Genomic DNA, 25,271 nt, shown 5'->3' with positions numbered 1-25,271 from the left:
TATTTGCAACTTTCTATTTTCTTTTTTCATCCTCTAGGGTGATCCAGGTGAGATACTTGGCCATGTGCCCGGGATGCTGTTGAAAGGTGAAAGAGGATTTCCCGGAATCCCAGGGACCCCAGTAAGCATTTGCTGAATCATTATGAACATGTGCCACCTCACCCTCCCAGTTCGCATCTGAACTCATTTCTTTCTCATGCATTCTAGGGCCCACCAGGACTGCCAGGGCTTCAAGGTCCTGTTGGGCCTCCAGGATTTACCGGACCACCAGTAAGTTTTGGGGGCTGTCTCTCTGAGGCAATCATTTAAAAAACAACTATATTGAGGTGTGAAAATAAATAATAATTTAGTAAAAACTTCACACAGTTGTGGTCGCTCTTAATTTGGACATGGCGGAATCAGCTTCCCTCTTATTAAACGTTTGGCTGGCATCCCGGTACCCATATACCCAGAGCTGTGGGAAAGGGATGATGATAGTACCATAAACTGGTACCCTGAAACAAATAATGCGGTCATGGTTGAAGGGGCTGGCGGGGTACTGCTGATAGTCACAGCCTGTGGGAGTGAGTTCAAAGATGGACAGACAGGCTGTGCCCCAGGTGACTTCACCAGGGAGCAGGGGAGACGGATTGGTATTGATATGGTCACACCTGAGGGTCCTGCACCTGCTAGGAGTGGGGAGGGAGGGGAAGCCCAGGAAAAATATTTCACAAATAAATTATCATGTTGACCAGAGAATCTTAAGATAACATCAGCCTAAAGAAGGGCTTAAAGCTCCCTAGAGTTCTGAATCCTATTTAATTAAAATGCTCTCTCCCCCAGGGTCCCCCAGGCCCTCCCGGCCCTCCAGGTGAAAAGGTAAAAGTTCTTTTCATTTTTTGTTCTTTGGCATTAGTATAAGGCTATCATGAAATTGCTGTAGCTCATTCTTCTTATTCTTTCAGTCTCTGTAAAAAAAAGTTGGAAAATTAACACTATCTTTATCTAACTATACCTTTAAGTATCTATCATATATCATTTATTATCTATTGATTATCTATCAATATATTGATCTTTTCTTTCATCCATCCCTTAGTCAATACTTTGGAATCACTGATATTTCCCTTAGTTTTCTAATGCAAGAGTTTAAAAACTGTACATTTTTCAAAAGGTCTTTAGAATTTTTGATCAGTCATGCTTTAAAAACTTTTTCATAGACATTGAATACAGCATGATCGTTACTTTCTGGAAAATTTTATGAGAGTTATAGGACAAAGCTATTGCCTGAAATCTACCATCTTATTGCATTTTGTGTGAGGTTCGTAGAATGACTTTGAGAGAAGTAGACAAGTCTAATAATGAGAGCCTAATTTTTAATCCACAGGGACAAATGGGCTTAAGTTTTCAAGGACCAAAAGGTGACAAGGTGAGTGCATATTGCTCTGGAGTGCTTTCGTGTTGAAAACCACAGTCCTCACCTGACAGTTCCCACCTTTGGATCAATGTCTGGATTCTTACAAGTATAGTTACTCTTCTCTGCATGTTCTTGCATTTGGTAGTGTTTTCCTTAAAATGCCAGCATCATTGAATTTATTCTAGCTTATTCAGTATGCTAGAATTTATGGAAGTGCTCTGTGATCCGACAAGCAGAGAACAACGAGACTAACTCCAATTATCTGTACAAAGAGTTCAAACTCTTCTTCGTCAGTGATGAGGTCAGACCTAGGATTTATGAGTCAAATTTAGGACTTGACCATTAGACGTGTAACCCTGTAAGCCCTGCAGAACGGGAGTCCACTGCCAGGAAATTGGGAGTAGCACGGTTGGCAGTGGCCCCGCACCACCGGCCTCTCTTCTCAGAGGCGGGCATGTCCAGGGCCACCACCAGGAGAATTAGGACTAGCATGGTTGGCAGTGGCCCCTCACCACCGGCCTCTCTTCTCAGAGGCGGGCCACCACCAGGAGAATTAGGACTAGCACGGTTGGCAGTGGCCCCGCACCACCGGCCTCTCTTCTCAGAGGTGGGCAGGTCCAGGACCAAGTGGGTGTGGGAGGAGATGCAGTGTGGAGCTGGGAGGGCACAGACCACAGCAGGTGGCTTCATCCTGCAGAGAGGAGGCAAGTGGTGGGTCCCTGATCCTCTCCAGGAGTTTCCCTGGATCAGACCAATGAAGCAGGCACTGGCTAAGAAGGGATGCCTGCCATTGCTGTAGCCAGCCTGTGGAAGGCCAGATTCTCCTCTGACATCCAAGCTGGTGGAGGCAATTACAACCAGAGCGCCCAATACAGTGGGGCCTGGATGGATCTGGACGTGCAGGTGGCCTCTGCTTGCCACCCAAGATTTTGGCCCAGTCTTTTCATAAACTTTGAAATATAGTGTCTCTGAAATGTATGCAGTTGTAATTTGTAGGTGTACCCAGCAGTTAGGATGCCCGAGGAGGGAGACTCTTGATGGTTGTCTTATTCTGGGGTTACCTAAAATGCCTTCTTTTTTCTCAAGTTCTATTAGGCAGTTTGTATTCCTTTCCTCCGTGCCATCAGAAGCCAGTATACGCTATACAGGGACACGCAAGTCCAGAGGTGTCTTGCAGGTGTTCAGATTCCATGGTTATTCCTGAGCTAGTGGCCGCCCATAGAAGAAGTGAAATTCTCCTCCTGGGTTTAGATACTTGTTGTATCATCTTCCTATTGAAATTTGATTTTCTGCAGAGGCAAGGATGATTAGAATAGAATAGAGTATAATTACATTTTAAAAATAGGTGTTTTATTTTAGGCTCTTACCTCTCTGCAATTTTTCATCTCTGCATAATTGTTTTCATGCCTAATTAATTTTACATTTTTATGTCGACAGGGTGACCAAGGGGTCAGTGGGCCTCCAGGAGTACCAGGACAAGCTCAAGTTCAAGAAAAAGGAGACTTCGCCACCAAGGGAGAAAAGGTATGAATGGGCTTCATCCAGTGAATACTGATTTTCTAATTTTGGACAAATGCCAAAGGACAAAGAGAAAATGGGTCAAAACTCAGTTTTTCCAGCTACATTCAATCCTGGTCTGGAAAACAGATTTATAGACTGTTCATTCCATAAAATACGAGCACCTTTGAGAGCAGAGACAGCTGGAACTGGGTTGGTCCAAGCCTGATCTGAGGCTCACCCCACTGGATCAGGGCTTCTTAAATATGCCCCAGGTTGGAGATGGCTTGGTCAGGAGGAGGGAGCTGGGCTGGGGGGCAGGAGGGGGGCAGGGCCAGTCATCATGGGTCAAGCATGATAAACCCTGCCCTGCTTACATTTGTACCAGTCAATGCCAAGTGAGTGCTGGAGATCAACGTGAATTTCTTTGTTAATATATCAGAAAAAGGTTTTTTTTTTTCTTTCTGCTGTGTGTTTAATGCAGCATATAACAACTGATACAGCTGTTTGATAGTGCTGATCTGTCTCTCGAATTCTTTCAGGGCCAAAAAGGTGAACCTGGATTTCAGGTCAGTACTCAATTTCTGCCTATCATTTTTAGGTCAAAGACCATAAAGATTTAAGTTTCAAGTTTATTTCACCTTAAGTTTAATATCTATCTAATTTAAATTTTGCTTAAATACACGAATAAATCTCTTTGTCTTTTTGTTCGTTTAAGGGGATGCCAGGGGTCGGAGAGAAAGGTGAACCCGGAAAACCAGGACCCAGAGTAAGTGCTTTCCAAAGTCCTTTTATCGTAAAACAATTCTCCTTCCATGCGGAAAATCGCAGATTCACAGAAACACAAGAACAGAAAAGGCTCGTAGGGACTTCTAGTTTATCCCTTTCATGCCCCGAAGGGCTTTTCCGAAACTCTCCTGAGCTATATCAGTTGCAAGGCTTCCCAGGCAGGCGAGGTCCTTCCCTGTTTAAGGATCCAGCACTGAAGGTGCCACCGCCGGCTGTTCAAAGAGGCTTCTGAAGAGCCCTGGGCTATCCCTGAAACCTTCGGTCCTGCTCTTAAGAGCAGTGGGTTGGTTGGACTTTGCCACCCAGAACACCAGACAGTGTTTGCACAGCCACAAGCCTGAGAGGCTGAGTTGCTTTTCACTTTAGGGATGGTGGTGACGTGAGACCCACCCCACTGCCAGTCAGCTGGGATGGTTCTGGTTTCTACCTGGAAGCAGCATGCAGAAACCTGCATTAAATGAAGCATTTGCATAAGCTTGCAAATACTCAGCTGCCAATAGGCAAACTTCTCTAATGTTAGCTTTGCTACCAAGATACAATCATGTTTTAGAAGACTTGTAGCTCATCGGACTCCGCTCTTTAAAAATGGAGCTCCATTATATTGTAACTGTTTCATAATTATTCATCATATACAATATTACTTATTATTGTGGTATTGTCAACTTACATAGAGCCCTCATTTACCTTGCTTGTGTTTCATAGGAGAGACAACATATTAAGCTATCTGAATCAGAGCTTTGGTGTTATATCGGTTATTATATATATATATACATGTATATATATTCGAGACAGAGTCTCACTCTGTTGCCCAGGCTGGAGTGCAATGGTGTGATCTTGGCTCACTGCAACCTCCGCCTCCTGGGTTCAAGTGATTCTCCTGCCTCAGCCTCCCAAGTAGGTGGGACTACAGGCACCCGCCACCACACCCAGCTAATTTTTGTATTTTTAGTAGAGACGGGATTTCGCCATGTTGGCCAGGCTGGTCTTGAACTCCTGACCTCAGGTGATCCACCCGCCTCGGCCTCCCAAAGTGCTGGGATTACAGGCATGAGCCACCGTGCCCGGTCTATTATTTATTAAATACTAACGTTTACATCTTTATTCTACAGGGAAAACCCGGAAAAGATGGTGACAAAGGGGAAAAAGGGAGTCCCGTAAGTGTTTCTCTGTGATTTTTACAAGCAGGCTTACTGTTCCCACCACTGGCCTCTGACGGTTACTGCTTCTCTCTTTGGTTTCAGGGTTTTCCTGGTGAACCCGGGTACCCAGGACTCATAGGCCGCCAGGGCCCGCAGGTAAACGCTGGCACTATTGTGAGCCTTTTATCTTCACTTTCCAGTTCAACTCAGAAGTCTGTTTATTCTTTCCTAGAATAAAGGACTCTGTACTCAAGGGAAAAAAATCATTTATGCTTCTTCTGGGTAAAAACATAATTTAGTGGTTTCCTTTATGTTCATGATTTTTTAAAAAATAAAAATATATGAAATGTGCCACTCATTCAAATTTTTATATCTTTTTTTGGTAGTAGATTATTTTTTTCCTGATCATAAAGCAATAGAAAATACAGAAAGATATCACGAGGTAAAGAAAGCTTACCTAATTTTTTCTAGTACCTGTTCAGAAGTGGCCAGAGTTCGCCTTGTTCCTATGTGCATACACAAGCAGGCAGTTTTTAAAGGTGATAGTGAACAAGACATCTTGCTTTTTCACATAATGATAGAAGGAGGATCTATTTCAATGGCCGTCAGTGTAATTATGATGTGAACATCCATGCCTTTTGTTGCGTGGTATTTAGGCTATTTCCAAATTTGTACGCTTAAAAGTATTTTTGCTCACTTGTCTGGTCATTTCTCTGTCAAATTCCTAAAAGCGTAATATTGGGGTCCACAGTCAGACACTTGTTTTGAAATTTTTGCCACATGCAACCAAATTGCCCCAGAAAGTCCTTCTGCCAGACCAGGGCCCTTTTAGTTGGGGAACTAACTAAAAAAAAAAAAAAAAAAAATCTAAAAAATATTTGTCAATCTGACAGGCAGAAAAAAAAAAAAACCTCATTATTGCTTTATTTTTCTCTCAATATGAGACTAGGTAATGTTAAGTCTTTACTAATATAAGAGATAATTTTGGAATAGTCATCACCAAAGGCGAGTGGAAAGCTGCGGGGAGGGCCTCAGTAGCCTATGGTTAATTTATTAAAGCCAGGGACAAAAGGAAGAAACCCTTGGCTGTAATTTTTTGAGGAAGTAAAATCCTGTACATTTTAAATGGTAGATATATTTAGAATATAGTGGCTAAGATATTTATGTCCTGTAGATATTTCTAAAATCTTCTGGTATTCATATAAGAAAAATCAAAACATTCAATTCTTGTTTACTGCCTTAATTTAAAAGGAAAATATATACATTCATGGTAAAATGTACATATCTTTGGACTGTTTAAATCATTACGATGATGTTTATATAAAAATATTTGATATGAAAGGGTTAATTTCTTTGAGTTTTTCATCTACTATGGATGAGATTAAACCTTAAAGTGATCGGAATTTATCCACTAATGTTTTCAGTTAGTATTAGATTTTACATTATGACCTCCAATGCAAATTTGAGAAAATCTTCACCTAAAAACATCATATAAAATGATTTATTTAAGAAAATGTATTTGGAAATCATGCTTTTGTATTATTTTATTTCATTTCTCTTTTTAAAATTGAAAAACCCTGGTTGCCAGTTCCACTCATCAATGATTCTGTTTTCCGAGGAAGTGTGCAGCTGACAGGACAAGTATCTGGGCTTTTGTAAGGAGAATAATTAGCCCCCAACTTAGATTTTGCAGAAATCTTTATTTTCATGTGTCATGCGTGTGCAAAGCAAAATGAGATCTTCATTTTTGTTGTAATCATCACAGAATGAGAGATACTAAAGAGAGAAAAATAGTTTTAATTTACTGTAGGCACACTCTATTTTACCAGAAGAAATGTTTAATCTGCTTTCTGCAAGACAATCTTTATAGTAAGAATATGCAAGGAAAGTTATTTTTTCTTTTGTAGGGAGAAAAGGGTGAAGCAGGTCCTCCTGGCCCACCTGGAATTGTGAGTAAGAGTGCTGTCCCTGGGTCTGTGAGAGCGCTGGGGGAGGAAGGAGAGGAGCCTGGGTCTGTGAGAGCACTGGGGGGAGGAAGGAGAGGAGCCTGGGTCTGTGAGAGCACTGGGGGGAGGAAGGAGAGGCGATGCAGGGCACACGCCCACAGCTGTCTCTAGAATTGCATTTGTTATGTAAAGTGGTTCATGCTACTTGAAATGATTTTCTAATTTGTTGTACGGAGTTTAGTGTTTATTATTTTTATTATATTTTGATAATTTCTGCACATCTTTAAATCACTGAAAATGAAAAGGTTTGCACATGAATGAGAATATTAGCAACATATTTGACTCCTTTTTTTTTTTGAAATGGAGTCTTGCTCTGTTGCCCAGGCTGGAGTGCAGTGGTGCGATCTTGGCTCACTGCAACCTCTGCCTCCTGGGTTCAAGCGATTCTCCCATCTCAGCCCCCCATGTAGCTGCGATCGCAGGTGCCCACCACCATGCCCAGCTAATTTTTGTATTTTTAGTAGAGACAGGGCCTGACTATGTTGGCCAAGCTGGTCTCGAACTCCTGATCTCAGGTGATCCACCCACCTTGGCCTCCCAAAGTTCTGGGATTACAGGCATGAGCCACTGTGCCTGGCCTTGACACCTTTTTTAAAAAAACATGGTCCATTGAGGAAAATTTTTGTAAGAGAAACAGGTCATCTGTAATTTAACTATCCTGGTAAAACAATTTTTATTTTTGCAAATAACATTTTACTACTGGTCAACATACATATTTTGCATACTTGTCAGTGATGTGTGTGACATTTAAAAATGGGCATTATCATGTTTGCACATATCTTCATGGTGATCATTTTCAGTGTCCTATCAGAGAGTTGTGCTCTAATTTTTTTAGCCATTTTGCCCCCAGACTTTTTTGAAATAATGAAAATGTTACCATTCTCTCCTTTGCTGCCTTCCTTGCAGTGCCACAGGTAATGCGTTCACACAGCCCATTTTATTTATAGATTTACATTGAAGGGTTTTACTTTCATTTTTTAACTGAGAAAAATTGTATATATTTATGGTATACGTCATGATGTTTTATATATATAACTTGTGGGATGACTAAGTCAAGCTATTTAACATTGGCACATTTTAATAATATCTATTAATTGATAGAAAGGAATTACAGTTTAAAGGTAATATGCAAAAGTTGACTTTGCCGCTTGTCTTGAATTTCATTAATTTAGAATCAGGGCCAGTGAATTTTCTCCTTGTTAATGAGCCAAAAGTGCCTCTTCTTGTCTTGCGACCTTTAGGAAGCACCTACTTTTTTTTTTTTTTTTTTTTTTTTTTTTAAGAGTGTTTCTCTCATAATACGTTGTAAAGTAAAACATTCCGTTTATGGCTTGTATGTACAATTAGAAATTATAAATCTAAGCCTCAAATTGATGTTACTCCATCTTTACCTCACTGGAGTGTTACAAAAGCTGCTGCCAGGCAAACTATTACAAAAGGAAGCAGAACCGCCTGCCTGGTGGGATCCTTTGCAGGGATGGTTACAGCATGTTTATTCCATATGCTTTTGTTGTTGTTGTTGTTTGTTTCTTTGTTTGTTTGTTTGAGACAGAGTCTCACTCTGTCACCCAGGCTGGAGTGCAGTGGTGCCATCTCAGCTCAATGCAACCTCCACCTCCTGGGTTCGAGCGATTCTCCTGCCTCAGCCTCCCAAGTAGCTGGGATTACAGGCATATGCCACCACGCCCGACTAATTTTTGTATTTTTAGTAGAGTCGGGGTTTCACCATATTGACCAGGCTGGTCTCGAACTCCTGACCTTGTGATCCACCTGCCTCAGCCTCCCAAAGTGCTGGGATTACAGGCATGAGCCACCACAGCAGCCTATCCCATATGTTTTAGAGGCTTATCCCCTTCCTCCTTGTCCGCTACCATTGCTGCTGCTTCACTTTCATATTTCTTGAAATAAAAACAAATATGTACATTTCTTCACTCATACTGCTTTACTATACAGGACTAGCCATTCCCATGCCACGGGATGATCACCTTTTCCTTCTTGATTCAGGTTATAGGCACAGGACCTTTGGGAGAAAAAGGAGAGAGGGGCTACCCTGGAACTCCGGGGCCAAGAGGAGAGCCAGGCCCAAAAGGTAGCTTTCTTGCCTTTTTCCCCCCTCCTCCTACTCCCCCTCCTTCTCTCCTCCTCCTCTTCCTCCTCCTCCTCCTCTTCCTCCTCCCCCTCCTTCTCTCCTCCTCCTCTTCCTCCTCCTCGTCCTCTTCCTCCTCCCCCTCCTCCTCTTCCTCCTCCCCCTCCTCCTCTTCCTCCTCTCCCTCCTCCTCTTCCTCCTTCCCCTCCTTCTCTTCCTCCTCCCCCTCCTCCTCTTCCTCCTCCCCCTCCTTCTCTTCCTCCTCCCTCTCCTTCTCTTCCTCCTCCCCCTCCTTCTCTTCCTCCTCTCCCTCTTCCTCTTCCTCCTCCCCCCTCCTCCTCTTCCTCCTCCCCCTCCTCCTCTTCCTCCTCCCCTCCTCCTCTTCCTCCTCCCCCTCCTTCTCTTCCTCCTCCCCCTCCTTCTCTTCCTCCTCTCCCTCCTTCTCTTCTTCCTCCCCCTCCTCCTCTTCCTCCTCCCCCTCCTCCTCTTCTTCCTCCCCCTCCTCCTCTTCCTCCTCCCCCTCCTTCTCTTCCTCCTCCCCCTCCTTCTCTTCCTCCTCCCCTCCTCCTCTTCCTCCTCCCCTCCTCCTCTTCCTCCTCCCCTCCTTCTCTTCCTCCTCCCCCTCCTTCTCTTCCTCCTCCCCCTCCTTCTCTTCCTCCTCCCCCTCCTTCTCTTCCTCCTCCCCTCCTTCTCTTCCTCCTCCCCCTCCTCCTCTTCCTCCTCCCCCTCCTTCTCTTCCTCCTCCCCCTCCTTCTCTTCTTCCTCCCCTCCTTCTCTTCCTCCTCCCCCTCCTCCTCTTCCTCCTCCCCTCCTTCTCTTCCTCCTCCCCCTCCTTCTCTTCCTCCTCCCCCTCCTTCTCTTCCTCCTCCCCCTCCTTCTCTTCCTCCTCCCCTCCTTCTCTTCCTCCTCCCCCTCCTCCTCTTCCTCCTCCCCCTCCTCCTCTTCCTCCTCCCCCTCCTTCTCTTCCTCCTCCCCTCCTTCTCTTCCTCCTCCCCCTCCTCCTCCCCCTCCTCCTCTTCCTCCTCCCCCTCCTCCTCTTCCTCCTCCCCCTCCTTCTCTTCCTCCTCCCCTCCTTCTCTTCCTCCTCCCCCTCCTCCTCTTCCTCCTCCCCCTCCTCCTCTTCCTCCTCCCCCTCCTCCTCTTCCTCCTCCCCTCCTTCTCTTCCTCCTCCCCCTCCTCCTCTTCCTCCTCCCCCTCCTCCTCTTCCTCCTCCCCTCCTTCTCTTCCTCCTCCCCCTCCTTCTCTTCCTCCTCCCCCTCCTTCTCTTCCTCCTCCCTCTCCTCCTCTTCCTCCTCCCCTCCTTCTCTTCCTCCTCCCCCTCCTTCTCTTCCTCCTCCCCTCCTTCTCTTCCTCCTCCCCCTCCTTCTCTTCCTCCTCCCCCTCCTTCTCTTCCTCCTCCCCCTCCTCCTCCTCCTCCTCCCCCTCCTCCTCTTCCTCCTCCCCCTCCTCCTCTTCCTCCTCCCCCTCCTCCTCTTCCTCCTCCCCCTCCTTCTCTTCCTCCTCCCCCTCCTCCTCTTCCTCCTCCCCCTCCTTCTCTTCCTCCTCCCTCTCCTCTTCTTCCTCTCTCTCCTCCTTCTCTTCTTCCTCCCCCTCCTTCTCTTCCTCCTCCCCCTCCTTCTCTTCCTCCTCCCCCTCCTCCTCTTCCTCCTTCCCCTCCTCCTCTTCCTCCTCCCCCTCCTCCTCTTCCTCCTCCCCTCCTTCTCTTCCTCCTCCCCTCCTTCTCTTCCTCCTCCCCCTCCTCCTCTTCCTCCTCCCCCTCCTCCTCTTCCTCCTCCCCCTCCTCCTCTTCCTCCTCCCCCTCCTCCTCTTCCTCCTCCCCCTCCTCCTCTTCCTCCTCCCCCTCCTTCTCTTCCTCCTCCCCTCCTTCTCTTCTCCCTCCCCCTCCTTCTCTTCCTCCTCCCCCTCCTTCTCTTCTTCCTCCCTCTCCTCCTCTTCCTCCTCCCCTCCTTCTCTTCCTCCTCCCCCTCCTTCTCTTCCTCCTCCCCCTCCTTCTCTTCCTCCTCCCCTCCTTCTCTTCCTCCTCCCCCTCCTTCTCTTCCTCCTCCCCCTCCTTCTCTTCCTCCTCCCCCCTCCTCTTCCTCCTCCCCCTCCTCCTCTTCCTCCTCCCCCTCCTTCTCTTCCTCCTCCCCCTCCTCCTCTTCCTCCTCCCCCTCCTTCTCTTCCTCCTCCCTCTCCTCTTCTTCCTCTCTCTCCTCCTTCTCTTCTTCCTCCCCTCCTTCTCTTCCTCCTCCCCCTCCTTCTCTTCCTCCTCCCCTCCTTCTCTTCCTCCTCCCCTCCTCCTCTTCCTCCTCCCCCTCCTTCTCTTCCTCCTCCCCCTCGTCTTCCTCCTCTCCCTCCTTCTCTTCCTCCTCCTCCTCGTCTTCCTCCTCTCCCTCCTCCTCTTCCTCCTCCCCCTCCTTCTCTTCCTCCTTCCCCTCGTCTTCCTCCTCTCCCTCCTCCTCTTCCTCCTCCCCCTCCTTCTCTTCCTCCTCCCTCTCCTCTTCTTCCTCTCTCTCCTCCTTCTCTTCTTCCTCCCTCTCCTTCTCTTCCTCCTCCTCCTCTTTCTCCTCTTCCTCCTCCTCCTCCTCTCTCTCTCCCCCTGCTTTCTATTTCTTCCTCTCTTTTTGTCTAGTTTTGACCTGTGTTCCTCCATATTTTGGAAGCATCTGCAGGCCTTGCAGGACTGTCTGTGACCAGGTCTCTTCCAAGTTCCTATTTCACTGTCACAACGGGGTTCAGGAGCCCTTCACTGTAGCTTTGAGAGCAATGCATTTCCAGAGTGGGGGCTCGGGTGGTCTCCCGCTCTGTTTTCTACGTTCCCTTTGGCCATGGACACTTATCAATGCACCAAGCAAGGCTTTCAGTAGAGAAATAAAAAGTGTATACAAACGGGTGAACTGTTCTGTTTGATCCAACACTCTCTTTCTCTTTTCAGGTTTCCCAGGACTACCAGGCCAACCCGGACCTCCAGGTGAGACTCCTTAACTGATTTGTTATAGCATACTTGCACACCTTCTGTGCTGTTTATATTCTGAATATATAATTTATCATGAATGTTAGATATTTGCACACAGTCGGTAGCAGTCTTACGACATCTTTTCTAGTGATGAAAGCAGAGTAGACAAGTGCTTGTAGATAAGTATCTTGTCTTTTGTAAGTGACCACTTAGCATGTTAATGAACATGTACACCCTTATGTCTCTCCTGGGGATCCAGATCTATTCTGCCCAGCTCTGATGTAACCCCACCAGAGCCAGCCTGCCCTCCTCTTTTCCCACGGCTCCCACTGAGCAGGTCCTGTCTTTCCACAGAGCCCCGATTCTAGCACAGTCAGGCGCCTTCCTCCTCAGCATCCGGACCACTTTCCCCTCTCTCTGGGATGTTCCCCAGCTGGAGATCAGACTTCAGGACAAAACCCCTTCCAGCTGCTGTGCCCAGCCCCAGCCTTGCCTCCCTGGACCCCGGGGCTCCTCAGGGTGAAGTCATTCTCCAGTCACTCCAGACGTGCCAACCTGTGTTTCCTGGCAGACTGTGCTTTGCAGAGACTCGCTGTTGTCTCTGTCCGTATGTGCAGATGCACGTGTGTCCACATGGGTGCATGTGCCCCTGTGGTATTCTCCCAGGTCCCAGAGCTGACCCGATAAGCGTCTGATGGAAACGCTCACGTGCCCTAGCATTGGCACACAACGGAGTGTTCGCAGCCTTTACGCTTTTTGCTTTGTTTTCGATGTTTACATTTATTTTTGTTTTTATCCCTGTTTATTGTTTTATATTTTTTTCCTTTCCAGCTGGTCTAAGTTCTTGCAGAGCCCCCTTTTTTCCTTTATTGGGAACAGACGACACCCCACACAGCCCATGCCTGGCTCAGGGCAGGGCCTTCGTCCACTCCCACTTTCTTTCTTTTCTGTAAAAACTCTGACTCTACCCTTAAAAGCATCCCTTTTGTCTCTTCTTAATTCTCGGATTCTCGGGAATGTGTGACTTCATGTCTCCTCGCAGAAGCCTTGTTTACTGTCTACAGCCTTTTATCTAACCCTTAGTGGTCTCCTAACCCAGACACTTGATAAAAAGCCATTGAAGTTGCTCCGGCTGGAGGAGTTACCCACGTCCCCCTCCCAAAGTCGCTGCGCTCCTCTCTGTCCAGTCCTGCCCTGGGCTCGCCTGTGGCCTTGACCATTGCCTCTGCCCGCCCCAGCTCCCTGACCGTCCTCCTCACCCTGAGGGTCTGGTTGGCCTCGTGCCCGGGTAGTTCCTTCATTTTCCTCTCCATTAGACATGCTGCCCCTCCTTCACCACTCAGGAAGGGCACACAATATTTTGTGGAAGCCCACGGGGCCGCCCCTGAGGGCCCTTGGCTGCCTTTGAGCGCGTTGTACTTGTGGCTTTTCTCCCCAGTGACAGGCTGGATGTCTCAGGCTCTGTGCCCCTTTGGTCAGCCCTCTTCCCTCTCCTCTCCATGCTGCTCTTCATTCCTGCCAAGTCTTCCTGCGTCCTGTTTCCCTCGACTGTCCTTTTTCTCACACTCTCCTCATCACAGCCTGATGCTGGGAGCAGAAGCTGGTGCGTCCCTCACGGAAGCAGCAGAGCTTTCTCCATGCAGCCTCCTGCACCACCACTCTCTCAAGCGTTGCGTCCGGCCTCAGCTCTCCCAGGGGCACATGGTCTTATCCCTTACAAAGTTACAGCGGCCGAACCTGACCTGATATGTTCACACCTAATGGCTACTCTGACTTCAAACCCTTTTACAGAACCATCTTGTGTGTCCTTAGTTGTGATTTTCTGCTCTTTCTTCTAGATTGCCAACCGACTGACCATCCCTTTGCTCCAGGTCCACTTTAGCTTTGTTGAATGACATTTCTATGCCCTCATTGGCCAAGTAGAAATGCAGTGCACCCTCTACAGCCTTTTTAAAATACGTTGGGAATACTATTTGCACTGAGAGAAAGTCACAGATTTTAATATCTACGTAATGAGTCCCTGTTCCTTGAAGTTAATTTGTGGGAAACATTTGACTGTCAGCATGAAGTGGCAAGACACCTGCCAGCTTAATTTGGTTTTACATGTCTAAAGCAGTTCCCTTTTCAGTGATGGTCTGGTTGGATTTTTACCTTGAACAGAGTTAGGAGAATGAGTTTGTGCTGTAGTTGCTAAGTGGCCCTGAGGTTACTGATGTGAGCTTCTGTCTGGTTGCAGGCCTCCCTGTACCTGGGCAGGCTGGTGCCCCTGGCTTCCCTGGTGAAAGAGGAGAAAAAGGTGACCGAGGATTTCCTGGTACATCTCTGCCAGGACCAAGTGGAAGAGATGGGCTCCCGGGTCCTCCTGGTTCCCCCGGGCCCCCTGGGCAGCCTGGCTACACAAGTGAGTTCCCTCAGAAATGGTTTAATGTGGGGTGCAAGCAGACACCAGGGTGCCGGGCAGACCCAGGCTGGGAGCTGTGATAGTCCCCCACAGCCAGAGTGTAATAGAAAGGTGTGGATTCTTCTAATCATCCATATTCCTCTAAGGGAATCTTCAGAGAATGAACCATGCTACAAAAAGCAATAGTTAAAATTTCAAAATAAAGCTGGTTTAAAGGAGTAAATAACACGTTAACCACCTCTGAGACTCCTGGCATCTAAAGTTAAAAAGCAAACCTGTTGAGTTACGTAGTTTTTATTGAAAACAGAATGCATTCTTCTTCATCTAGAGATACAAATGAATACTAGGACACACACACACACACACACAGACACACACACACACACACACACACACACACACACACACCCCAGAAACAAGGAAGACAGGATTACATGGGTAAAGATTACATTAGTAAAGTCCAGAAAAGCCAGCTTTTATTCCAGAAAAGGTGAACATGTAACATGGAAGTCTTGACTCAATTAAGATGGCCGTGTGGTCCCAATACAATACCAAAGCAAATTCGAAGAAAATCTCCAAGGATTTAAGCCAACCTGTGCAATGGGAGCGTGTTCAGATACCTAGAGCCAGCCTTTGGAACCTGCTGGATCAAAACCAACGTGTGCTCTGTGGGGCCCCTGAAACACGAATCCTCTGTGGGGTTGATTGAGAAAGGATTCACAGGCTTCAAGTCCCAGCAAGATTTATTTGCTAGAATTCAAGCAAATCTTTACGAAAGGGAGTTCTCATGGATGAGGCCACTGTTGGGGGTTGGGCCAGGACTAGATGGAGCCATGGATTCCAGTCTGGCAGCTTCGATGGGGAATGTGATCTACATGAATTTGGGTAGGAGAAAGAACAGATCATGTGTGACTTTGGGGAACTTTTCTCCTCTGCTCTTGTGATTGTGTGAAACATGGGAAATGAAGATAAAATATTGCAGTCCTGGAGACACTCAATCCAGAGGCTCCTTTTCTCTGTGTGTCTGAGAGAAGGTTGTGAGCCCTGACCAAGGGGCCTTTGGGTTCTGGATTCATTCAGCCGGGAAGGGAGTGCCTGGGAGGCAGGGATCTAGCAGCGGTGACAAGACTCAACAGATCCTGCTGTCCTGGAGCAAGTATTCCATGGGGCAGACAGGGGTTACCCAAGACAAGGGAATTCTCAGGAATGCAGGAGATGATAAGTCCAGGGATAAACTTAAGCAGGAGAGTCAACAGAGGGTTCTGGGGTGGGGGGTGGGCAGGGGATTGTGGTTTTAAGCAGAGTGATTTACAAAGACATGAAGGGGGTGAGGGAGCCAATGGTGGGGAAATCTGGGAAAAGGACATTCTTTCGGATGTTCGTAATTTTGCAAGTGATGAAATATAAACACACGTCATGTAAAAATATGAACTTTACACTCTTGTTAATTGAATGGGATGTGTTAGCTGAACACATTGTAATATTTACTATTCCAGGTTTTCTAGGTGGCCTTTTTAGTCCACGTAAATTAAGTAATTCCCAATCACAGAGTATCGAGTAATAATTTAGAAATGAGATTTGTACTAAGATGTATAATGTATGTTAAAGAGGCTACATCTTAAAGCCATTGCTACCTCAGGACCTATCGATAGAGCATTAACCACGCAATGCAGCTATTTGTGCATGTAAGTTCTGCCACTGCGTTCTTGTCTCCAGTGGGTACAGCCAGCTCTAAACCATCTGTGGCTGCAGATACCCTTGATGAGAAGGCATTGTAAAATGTAAACTCTAGATTTGCACTTTAGAACTCCTCAGAAATAATCACTGCATAAAATGAATTTAAATGGACTTTGGTGAGGATGTACTTTTTTTTTTTTTGTTTGTCTTTTGTTTTTTTGTCAGGGTTATGAAGGGATTCTGGTTGAGCTGAAGCAGGCAGGAGTTATGCTCTGGAAAAGGAGTATAACAGTTACATGTCTCTCAATATTCTTGAGCATACATTTCTAGAGTCAAGGAATTAGTATACCCTAGGCTCACAGGGATGACAGATGTGGGTTCTTTCAGTAAAGTAATTTAGGGGCTGCTCTTTGAAGCATAAACATGGAGTCCACTTTGTTTAAGACGATGGTGCCAGCTGCACCAATGTCGAAGGGCTAACGAGGAGCCAGGCAGGACCAGGAGCAGTTCCCTAGCAGTGGCCGTGGGGGACCCATGGCGACCCCACTTGGGCTTTCTTGCCTCCTGTGCTTTGTGGGGAGAAACTCAGGCAAAGACACATAAGCACACAAGCAACAAGCAAAGCAAAAGCACCTCCCCCATAGTTCCTACACAGAGGAAGCTAACTTGTTCTGCTGAGCTCTAAACCAAGTCATCAAACAAGGTGTGGGATCTTTTTAGGCATTCTGGTTCCAGCTGGGGTGGGCGAGCTGGAGAGTTGACCTTGGTTAATACATTAAAGCCCGAGCAGCCCCACTCCACACCCTGGGGCCCTTCTATAGTCGGGGACTCAGGGTGTCCAGGTGACAGCTGAACAGAGACTGCCCATGACTTTGTCATTAGGTGAAGACCCTGTAAGGGAGAGGGGAGGGCCTTCAGTGCTGGTGCATGAATGTTAGGATTATGCCTGGGCAGAGATGCTGGATACCAAGTTGTTCACTGCCTTTTTTCTTCAAGGATCTTGGGGAAGGAAATATAAACTCCATCTCAGTGTGTATCCAAATCATAAAACAATAAACAATACTGATATTTTTTACTAGAACCTAGGACAGATGGTGTGTACATTACTGCAGTTTATTTTTATGCCTCTTTACGTAAATGATGCTCAGAATTGAATGTGAACAATTTGAGGCATTTCCTCGTGGGCAGTCTGCAGCTCTAAAATAATGATTAATTTTGCTGTAAATTGGGTTAGAGGGGGAAAAAAGGAAGAAAATTTTTCTAGTCTCAGCTTTGACTAGATGCATGACCCTGGACAAATCACTTACCTTTCTTGAGCCTCAGTTTCTTCATCTGTAAAATAAGGGTGATGGTAGGCACTTCGCAAGATGAAATGAAATAGTATACAGGACAGGGCTGATGCACCTACAGATACTTCAGAATTTGTGAAATAGAAATGTTGGCAGTGATGGCTTGGGATGGTGAGTGGGTGGTGGGTGGTGTGTGGTGATTATGTTTTGCAAGTGGTGGATAGCCTAAGATGATTTTGAAACAAACTAAAGCTGAATTTCTAACACTTATCAAATAGCCTAAAATATTTTGGTTTTATAATAGAGGTTGAGTTAGGAGAGGGTAAAAACACCTAGCTATGATCCTATAACTCTGACAACTCAATTTCAGATGGAATTGTGGAATGTCAGCCCGGACCTCCAGGTGACCAGGGTCCTCCTGGAATTCCAGGGCAGCCAGGATTTATAGGCGAAATTGGAGAGAAAGGTAAGAAATTTTGATTTTTTTTTAATGGTGGTTGTGTCTGTGCGTATGATTTTTTCCCACATACTTACCAGCTTTGGAGCCAAGTGAGGGTGGGCAGAGTTAGAGCGTAGGTTCCTCTTATTTGGAACCCTCTTCAAAATCTATTCCTAGAATAAGCATCTTCTGGAACTTAGTTGATGATCTGGGTGGGAAAGGTGGAGACAGCCCTGAAAGTCAGAGTTTTGCCCTTTCTCCCTTTCCGAGGACCGTGAAGTCAGTCTTGCTACAGAGGGCGTGGTCAGCAGATAAAACTCAGACTGATTTGTTACCTCAATCTTTCCCTTCAGTGTTTGAGAAGAGACTTCTGTTATCAAAGAATGCTCTTCCCTCCTTCAAGCCAAGTCAAAAATCTGCACATGGAATGCTCACCAATTCTTCCAGTGGTGTTTGCATCATCAGTGTGAGCAAATCTACCGTTGATGCATTAACCAGCTTCACTCTGGGCTCTCGGTTCCATCTTTAATCTTTCCAAGTGTTTGCCTTACTACCCGCACAGGACACTTATGTATCTCTTCCGCCATTCTAGACACGGAGGTGGATTATCACTGCATCAACAGTCCTGCCTTAGAGGGGAATAAGCAATGGATATTCTGATATTTATATGCCTGTTAGTAACCCGAGAGTAGGACAAATAGGAGGCTGTCCCTCAAGTCAACCCCACTGTGTACCATTTCTGCCTGTGAACTGTAAACATGTTCTAGTCTTCAGATGTCTAAGACAGAAATGATGCATGGGAAAGTTTCAGCCAGCATCTTAGAATTCTGACAGCCACATACACTGCAGGACCTGAAATGGAAGCGATCTTGGGCATCATCACAGGGGTGCCACTGATCGGAGTCAGTGTGCAGTTTGGGTTTTAATGAGTCTGTCTGCTCTAGTTACCAGGCGCTCAGTACTTTGTGAGATGGGCTCTTCCATTTTATGGCAGATCCAGCGTCGAGAGGTTCTTCACACTGCAGTCTTAGCTATCCATCCCCCAGATCCTAGGAGAAGCATCTGTCTTCTCGAGTCTTCCCATTCCTCTTTCGACTCCATCGTCTGCTGGGAATGCACCTTGTCTCCCCACCCACCTGAAGCCTTGCGAACAGACGCACCCACGAACGCCCCAGTGCCCAGAACTTAGCTGGGTTCTCAGCTGTGTTGTACCGTGCCCCTTCCACTGATGGGCTCCTGCTCTGCCTCCTGAAAGAGCTCGAAATGAAACCGTGTGCCTGCTCCCACACTTCAGGGGCACGGCCTACCTGCACTGGCCCTGTTTTACTCCTGACTGAGGGGCGTCCCAGGGCAGAGTGGGCAATAGCAGTGCCCGCGTGGGGCTGCCAGCCAGGGCAGGGATGGGAAGAACATGGCCATGCCGCCTCGAGGTCCCTGGCCTGGGCTTCTCTGCGAGCACTTTTTGCTCTGTATTATGCCTGATTTGTGCCTAGAAACCAGACATTTCAATATTTAAGACACAGGAATAGCTAAGACAATGTAAGGTCTCTGAGCTTGGCTTGAAAATCAAGACTTTAGATGTTAGAATTTCCAAAGAAGAGCATCTCCTCTCCTTTTTCAGGGCTGCAGTCTCTCTCCTCTTCTGTCCTGGATCACATATGTGTTCTTGCTTTTGTGGCTTCTTATTCCCAAGTCCACCAACCAGTGAAGTCCATGAACTGGACTAAGCACTCAACCAAAGAGAAAGGGGATGGGTAGTTTTCACATTACAGACAAAATTACAAAAGTCAAGTCTTTTCAGGCTGATAGGCACAGTTGAATTTCTGGACCACTTTTTACTGAGGCAGCCCCTGTCTTTTCGCTGGGAGAAGAACTTGGATCTTTAAGCAGTGCATCTGTGGTCACACATGACGCGTGCTGGGGGCAGTGGGCCCGTTCATTGACAGACAGGGACGTGCATTTGACTGCAGTTTCCACCTGTTAGCAGAGAGCCGTCTGGAGGAGCCATTGTCACTGAGCAAACCTAAGTTTGGATGTAATATGTTAGTGACAGCCTTGCCTTTTTCTGTTCTCTCAGTGCACTGCAGAGACTTCTGGTCACATGTTACACGTAAGCACCTTTGTGTTTTCTTTTTTAGGTCAAAAAGGAGAGAGTTGCCTCATCTGTGATATAGACGGATATCGGGGGCCTCCCGGGCCACAGGGACCCCCGGGAGAAATAGGTAAGACCCACATGTGAAAAGGACCAGGTCAGAGTTTGCTTTGGTGTGTTGGCATCTTTCCTGTGAAAGGGATTTCACTCCATGAAAGGCCTGATTTTCTGCAGCCAATCCTAAAGCATAATCAGAAGAATGTTGGGCCCCACTTCCAGGATTTGTCCACATTGCTGGGAATGATCAAGATGGCCTCATAAAGATTTCCTAATAAAAGACAGCAGCATAACAGTTCCCTCTATTTCACAGATTCTGTTATCTCACAAGCAGTTAATGGAATTCATGTTTTTCCTTTAAGTGGTCCCTGGGTGTGTGGGCAGGGGGGCAGGTGTGGGGTGCTGGAAGCATTCCTGCTTCCGGGTGTACATGTGCGTCGGGTCACCTATTCCCTTTCTGAGTCCATCTTGGGCATTTTAGTTATTACTCTCTTTGGATTATCCAAGCAATCATCCACTTCCTATACAGATTTTTATGCTTTTGAGTCTTAAGAAAATGTTTTGAGAAGTGTCTCATGAATGCTGTGTTGCTGTCTTTTTCCCTGTCTCTAACGAAAGGTTTCCCAGGACAGCCAGGGGCCAAGGGCGACAGAGGTTTGCCTGGCAGAGATGGTGTTGCGGGAGTGCCAGTAAGTAAACCTGTCTGAGTTCATGTACATATCAGAAGTTGCCACCAAGCACGTGAACAGAGTTGTGTCGTTTTGCATTTGCAAGCATGGCTTCTGCCTTGTGTGGGAGCTGGTAAGTGTTGCTGTGTCGAGCCCTCTGGAGTGACTCCATGTGGCCCTTGTCTCAGGAGAATGAGCAAGACTGTTACCCACAGAGCCCAAATCACAGCTGCCTTTCTTCTCACCTGGTCAACATTTTTTCGGCTGCTGCCGACCTGTGTTCAGGTGTGGCTGAATGGGAGTGTGTCCTTCCCTCAGGGTCTCTGGGATTTCTGGAAACGAATGGTGTCACAGGAGCCACCCCCAAGCAGCCACAGTGCAGAGCCGAAGTGCTGTCTTTCTGTGTTACCAGTGCTGGTAACATCATATCAGATCATCTAAAAGCTGGTTAGTCAGTAGGTTCAGCATCAACAGTTTCTATGGAAAGATCAAGGAAAGCAGATCTGTTTCCCTCTGAGGATTTGAAATATGTTTTTATTCTTCTTCTTACAGTTGAAAATTTCTGTTACAACATCTATTGTGCAGTTGCTTTTTCAAATCCATAAATGAAATATCCGGATCACATTGACATGAAACCTTTCAATGGAACAAAATACCAGCTTCTTCACTTTTGTAGTTTGTTTTAAAAGAATCCACTAAATAGAAGAGCATAATAATAATCTTGAATTTTGAAGGACATTATTTTCTTGCATATAATGACTTCTGTTTCTGAAGCTTTTAAATCTCAAGGCGTTGTTCCTCTCGTATTTTCTTTGTCTTCTGAGCTTTGCAAGCGTGGACTGGTTTCCACAATTCCTTTCATTCCTTTTTTTCTTTTTGTAAGATATTGAAAGTCAAATTTCAGAATTATTCATTTCTGATGTAGCTCTTCAAATTTTTTAATTTTTAAAGATATTGCTGGAAGCTTTTACAAAAGAAAACCAGGGCAAAAGCGAGTTGAAATAGCAATGACCCAGCTGGAATTCAGCAATCGTTTTCTGCTTTTGAAGTTAGATCTTGGGCTTTTGCTCTCCAGAACTTCCCTGGTGCCTGGGGAGCTGAGTTAGAAGTTGCAATTGTTTAAGATATATCTAAATAAATTAGAAGTTCAAATAACTGGGTAGCTCTGACTGTAGTGGGGATCAAAGATAGAAGAACTTTGAAGGAAGCAGAAAAGGACGTTTTTAACCTCTATCTACCGCTTCATCTCCTGGGCTTTCCTGGTGGACTTCCTGCCTCAACTCTGGCTGAAACTCAGTCTAGACATATCTAATAAAAGACGGAAAAAGAGGAAAGAGGTGAGAAAGAAGGAATGTTGAGGAAAGATCATAATATAGAAGAAAAGAAAGAAAACATACAACCCCAATTCTACTCCTTATGCCTTCATCAGGAGCTCCTTTCTTTCCGGAGATGGAAAAAGTCTAAAAATAAATTTATGGGTAGATAATTCAATCGAGAAGTTAGTAATTTTCCTTTTATTGGAAGCTGTATTTGAAGCTCCGTGATTTAACTGGCTCAGAAATGTGGTTCTCTTATTTTGAATTTGGCTAGAGGCTAAAAGAGATATCCATAAACGAGCACACAGGAGAGTAGATTAAAATGTAAAAGCGGTGAAATGCTCTGATTTTTCATTTGACTTAGATAGCATTTCTGTGACATTTCCTTTTGAAAGCCAAGTATTTGATTTTGGGGAAAGAATAATGAATCACAAAAGGCCGACTCCCCGAGCGGATTGATGATGCCCAGGTTGGTCTGAGCGGGTTTCATGGTTCCTGGTCACTGGGAGAATGAATTGAAACTAACACTCCCTGACTTTTTCCACAGTGGCACCACTTTTTAGAGGCAGACAGCGTAGGTGTCAGATTTTCACCAATTAATGCAGCCAATGCTAAATTTTCCAGGCAGTATTTGAATCCTCAGCATTTATTTTCAGGGAGACGGATCAAAAGACCTTTGAACTACTTAGAATCGAGAAGTTCTGTGGCAAAGAAACCACACGAGGTGTCCTAGGGTCACCAATGTCACTGTTTTAAAAACCCAGATTTCTCCCATAAATAGAATGATGGCAGGCAAGGTCATCATTGTTAAAATAAAAAATTATATTTTCTCACCCTAAGATCATAGTATTGGGGAGCTTTATATTTTTAGGCTGCGAATAATCACCATAAAATAATATAATGATGTTTGCAGGTTGAGAAAAATATACATTGGTTATAATTTCTTACACTAGTATTTTTTAATGGATGAATATTGCCAGTTCAATGTATACTTCCTCCAGTATCTCTTTTGTTCTGGATGCCAAGGATACAAAGATAGGAAACCTTGGTCCTACCCTCAGAACCCTGAAATACTAGTGGAGAGTCAGCTCTGCAAATAGACTGTCCTAATGAAGCAAAGTGATTTACAGAATGAGGACCAGAAGGCAGCCCGAGCCCACAAGAAAGGCTGCATAGAGGAGGCTAATTTTAGCTGGGATTGAAGGATGCATGGGAGCTATAATATTAACTCAGGAGAAACAGTTTAAAAAGCCCACAACACATTTCAAGTAAATAACAAATTTTCCAGGACTCTCTGCTACAGTTTCCAGCAGGTGGCTCATAGAAATAATTTGTTGCCTTTCCTGGGACCCAGAGCAAATAGACTGGGTGTGTTCCACCTTTCCTGAGTAGATCCAAGTGAAGTGTCCCAGGTCATAAGGGGCATTAGAGTGCGGGGCCAGCTCAGACCACTGGTAGCCGTCCATGAGAAGCTTCTGCCATGACAGGAGCGTGCTACGTCAGTACCATCTGATCTGGCAGCTGCTGCCCAGTGGTGGCTGTTGAGTCTTTGAAATGCAGTCACTGCTGGGTACGGTGGCTCATGCCTGTAATCCCAGCACTTTGGGAGGCCAAGGCGGGCGGATCACCTGAGGTCGGGAGTTCGAGACCGGCCTGACCAACATGGAGAAACCCCGTCTCTACTAAAAATACAAAATTAACTGGGTGTGGTGGCGTATGCCTATAATCCCAGCTGCTCGGAAGGCTGAGGCAGGAGAATCTCTTGAACCTGAGAGGCGGAGGTTGCGGTGAGCCGAGATGGCGCCATTGCACTCCAGCCTGGGCAACAAGAGCAAATACCTGTCTCAACAAAACAAAACAAAACAAAACAAAAAGCAAAAAACAAAACAAAACAAAAAACAAAAGCAAATGTAGTCACTGTAATGGAGGAACCGCATTTTTTGTGTTATTTAATTTAACTTTCCAAGTCATATTGAACAGTGCAGAGAGTTGCTGCTGACTCTCTCCGTACTTCTGGAAGCCTGCTTCATGGGATTGGGCCAGGAGTCAGTGCATCGTGGTTGGCATGGAAGATGGAATGGGAGGCAGAGCAGCTTCTCCTGTTCCTTAGCCTGCGATGTTTTAGCTGTTAGGAAGCAGTTCAGGCAGGAAAGCAATTCTGCCCCATTTAGGTTAGTCCCACATTTGCTGTTTGTTTGACTTTGAGCAGGACACAGAAGTCCTTCAAGCCCCGCCTCTCCCCCTGTGTAATGGGCAGATTTTACTAGCTCATACCTAACTCTCCTTAGCACTCCAGAGGCACAGGCATAAGGTACAAGTTTTGCAGCTGGAAATGCATAAATGTGGATCCCAGTTCCAGCACTTTCTGGCTGAGTAGTCTTGGATCTATCAGCTCACTTCTTTGAGTATCAGCTTCTTCCTCTGCTACGTCCTGGTTTCCATGTTTTCCTTGAAGAGCTGCAATAAGGGTCAGAGATGCTATAGAATGGGTCATAATGCCTAGCAGGCTGGTAACCAATGCCAGCCATATTTTCAGTCTAAAGATTGGGCAAATGTTGGTCTGTCCTTGGTTGACCAACTCCTTCCTTTGAGAAGCACATAGCATCTGTACACACAGAAGCGTGTGCATGTGAGGGATTCATATATATCTAAGAACCCTCTGAAAGGAAGTTTATGAAAAAAAAATTCACATTAAGTGAATTGTGCCAGAGTTAAAATTCTGCCAAGTCGACAGGGAGTCTGAAGATGCCCTTCTCAGGCCTAAGTGAACAAGTAAATGGGACAATTGTTGGAAACATTTTCTGTTTTTCTTGTGAAACCCAAGTCTCAGGATGCTGGAGGAGAAGCCATTGGTGGGTATGGGTGTTCTTTGCAGATTTAACTTTCCAGGAACTGAGCAACATTCTAGTGTGAGTCTCTTGGGAAAGTCAATTTGACTCTGCTGACTCAACATAACTCATTATAGAGCTGGCCCAGTGCCCACTCCCAGAGTTTCCTCTCTCACTGGTGCCCTGGAAGTCCTTATCTCTTCTGGAATTCTGGGCATGAGCATAAAAGGAAACCTGTTCAATATTCACAGGAGTATTCAGCACAGGCCAGGAGGTGCTGACGGGTAGCTCACTGGGCCCAGAAGCTGGAGAAGAGGCTTCTGCGTGCTGCCAGTGGGGCTGAGGCAGCAGGCAGAGCTGAGGACAGCGATTGTTCTTTGAGTCTGTCTGTTACTGAAGCTGCACAATGAACCACACATCAATCAGCACCTCCTGACAGGTGCTGCGTGTTCCTATGAATGTTGAGCAGTTGTTAGGGTAAGAAAACTCCTGGAGGAGAGCTGGGTGCCCAAAGCCACACTGTAACTCCCTCTGCCCCATCCAGGTCTTTGCTTGAAATACCTAATTAAGATAAGTGTTTTTAAGAAAAACACAAGAAGTGCAGCAGACCAGGGCTTTGTCACAGAGCTCCTGGCTTGCATCTAGAAAACCAATGATGA

The 25,271-nt window shown here is 46.0% G+C and overlaps 1 protein-coding gene across 2 annotated transcripts in view; it reads left to right on the top strand.

The window, feature by feature from the left end:
• COL4A1 (collagen type IV alpha 1 chain) overlaps positions 1-25,271 on the top strand; it is a 159,094-nt gene that overhangs the window by 95,542 nt on the left and 38,281 nt on the right. For both annotated transcript variants that reach the window (XM_019039777.4, XM_063697520.1), the window contains exons 9-24: positions 38-121; positions 208-270; positions 823-858; positions 1,364-1,405; positions 2,831-2,917; positions 3,433-3,459; positions 3,609-3,659; positions 4,789-4,833; positions 4,921-4,974; positions 6,726-6,767; positions 8,829-8,913; positions 11,825-11,860; positions 14,082-14,246; positions 17,583-17,678; positions 19,790-19,873; positions 20,419-20,489. In XM_019039777.4, the coding sequence (XP_018895322.2) occupies positions 38-121; positions 208-270; positions 823-858; positions 1,364-1,405; positions 2,831-2,917; positions 3,433-3,459; positions 3,609-3,659; positions 4,789-4,833; positions 4,921-4,974; positions 6,726-6,767; positions 8,829-8,913; positions 11,825-11,860; positions 14,082-14,246; positions 17,583-17,678; positions 19,790-19,873; positions 20,419-20,489 (1,068 nt within the window). The remainder of the gene's footprint in view (positions 1-37; positions 122-207; positions 271-822; positions 859-1,363; positions 1,406-2,830; positions 2,918-3,432; positions 3,460-3,608; positions 3,660-4,788; positions 4,834-4,920; positions 4,975-6,725; positions 6,768-8,828; positions 8,914-11,824; positions 11,861-14,081; positions 14,247-17,582; positions 17,679-19,789; positions 19,874-20,418; positions 20,490-25,271) is intronic.

This window comes from Gorilla gorilla, chromosome 14 (genome assembly GCF_029281585.2).
Source record: "Gorilla gorilla gorilla isolate KB3781 chromosome 14, NHGRI_mGorGor1-v2.1_pri, whole genome shotgun sequence".
In the NCBI taxonomy this organism is placed as follows: domain Eukaryota; kingdom Metazoa; phylum Chordata; class Mammalia; order Primates; family Hominidae; genus Gorilla; species Gorilla gorilla.
Note: the sequence above shows the minus strand (reverse complement) of the source record. Positions and strands in the feature narration are given on the sequence as shown.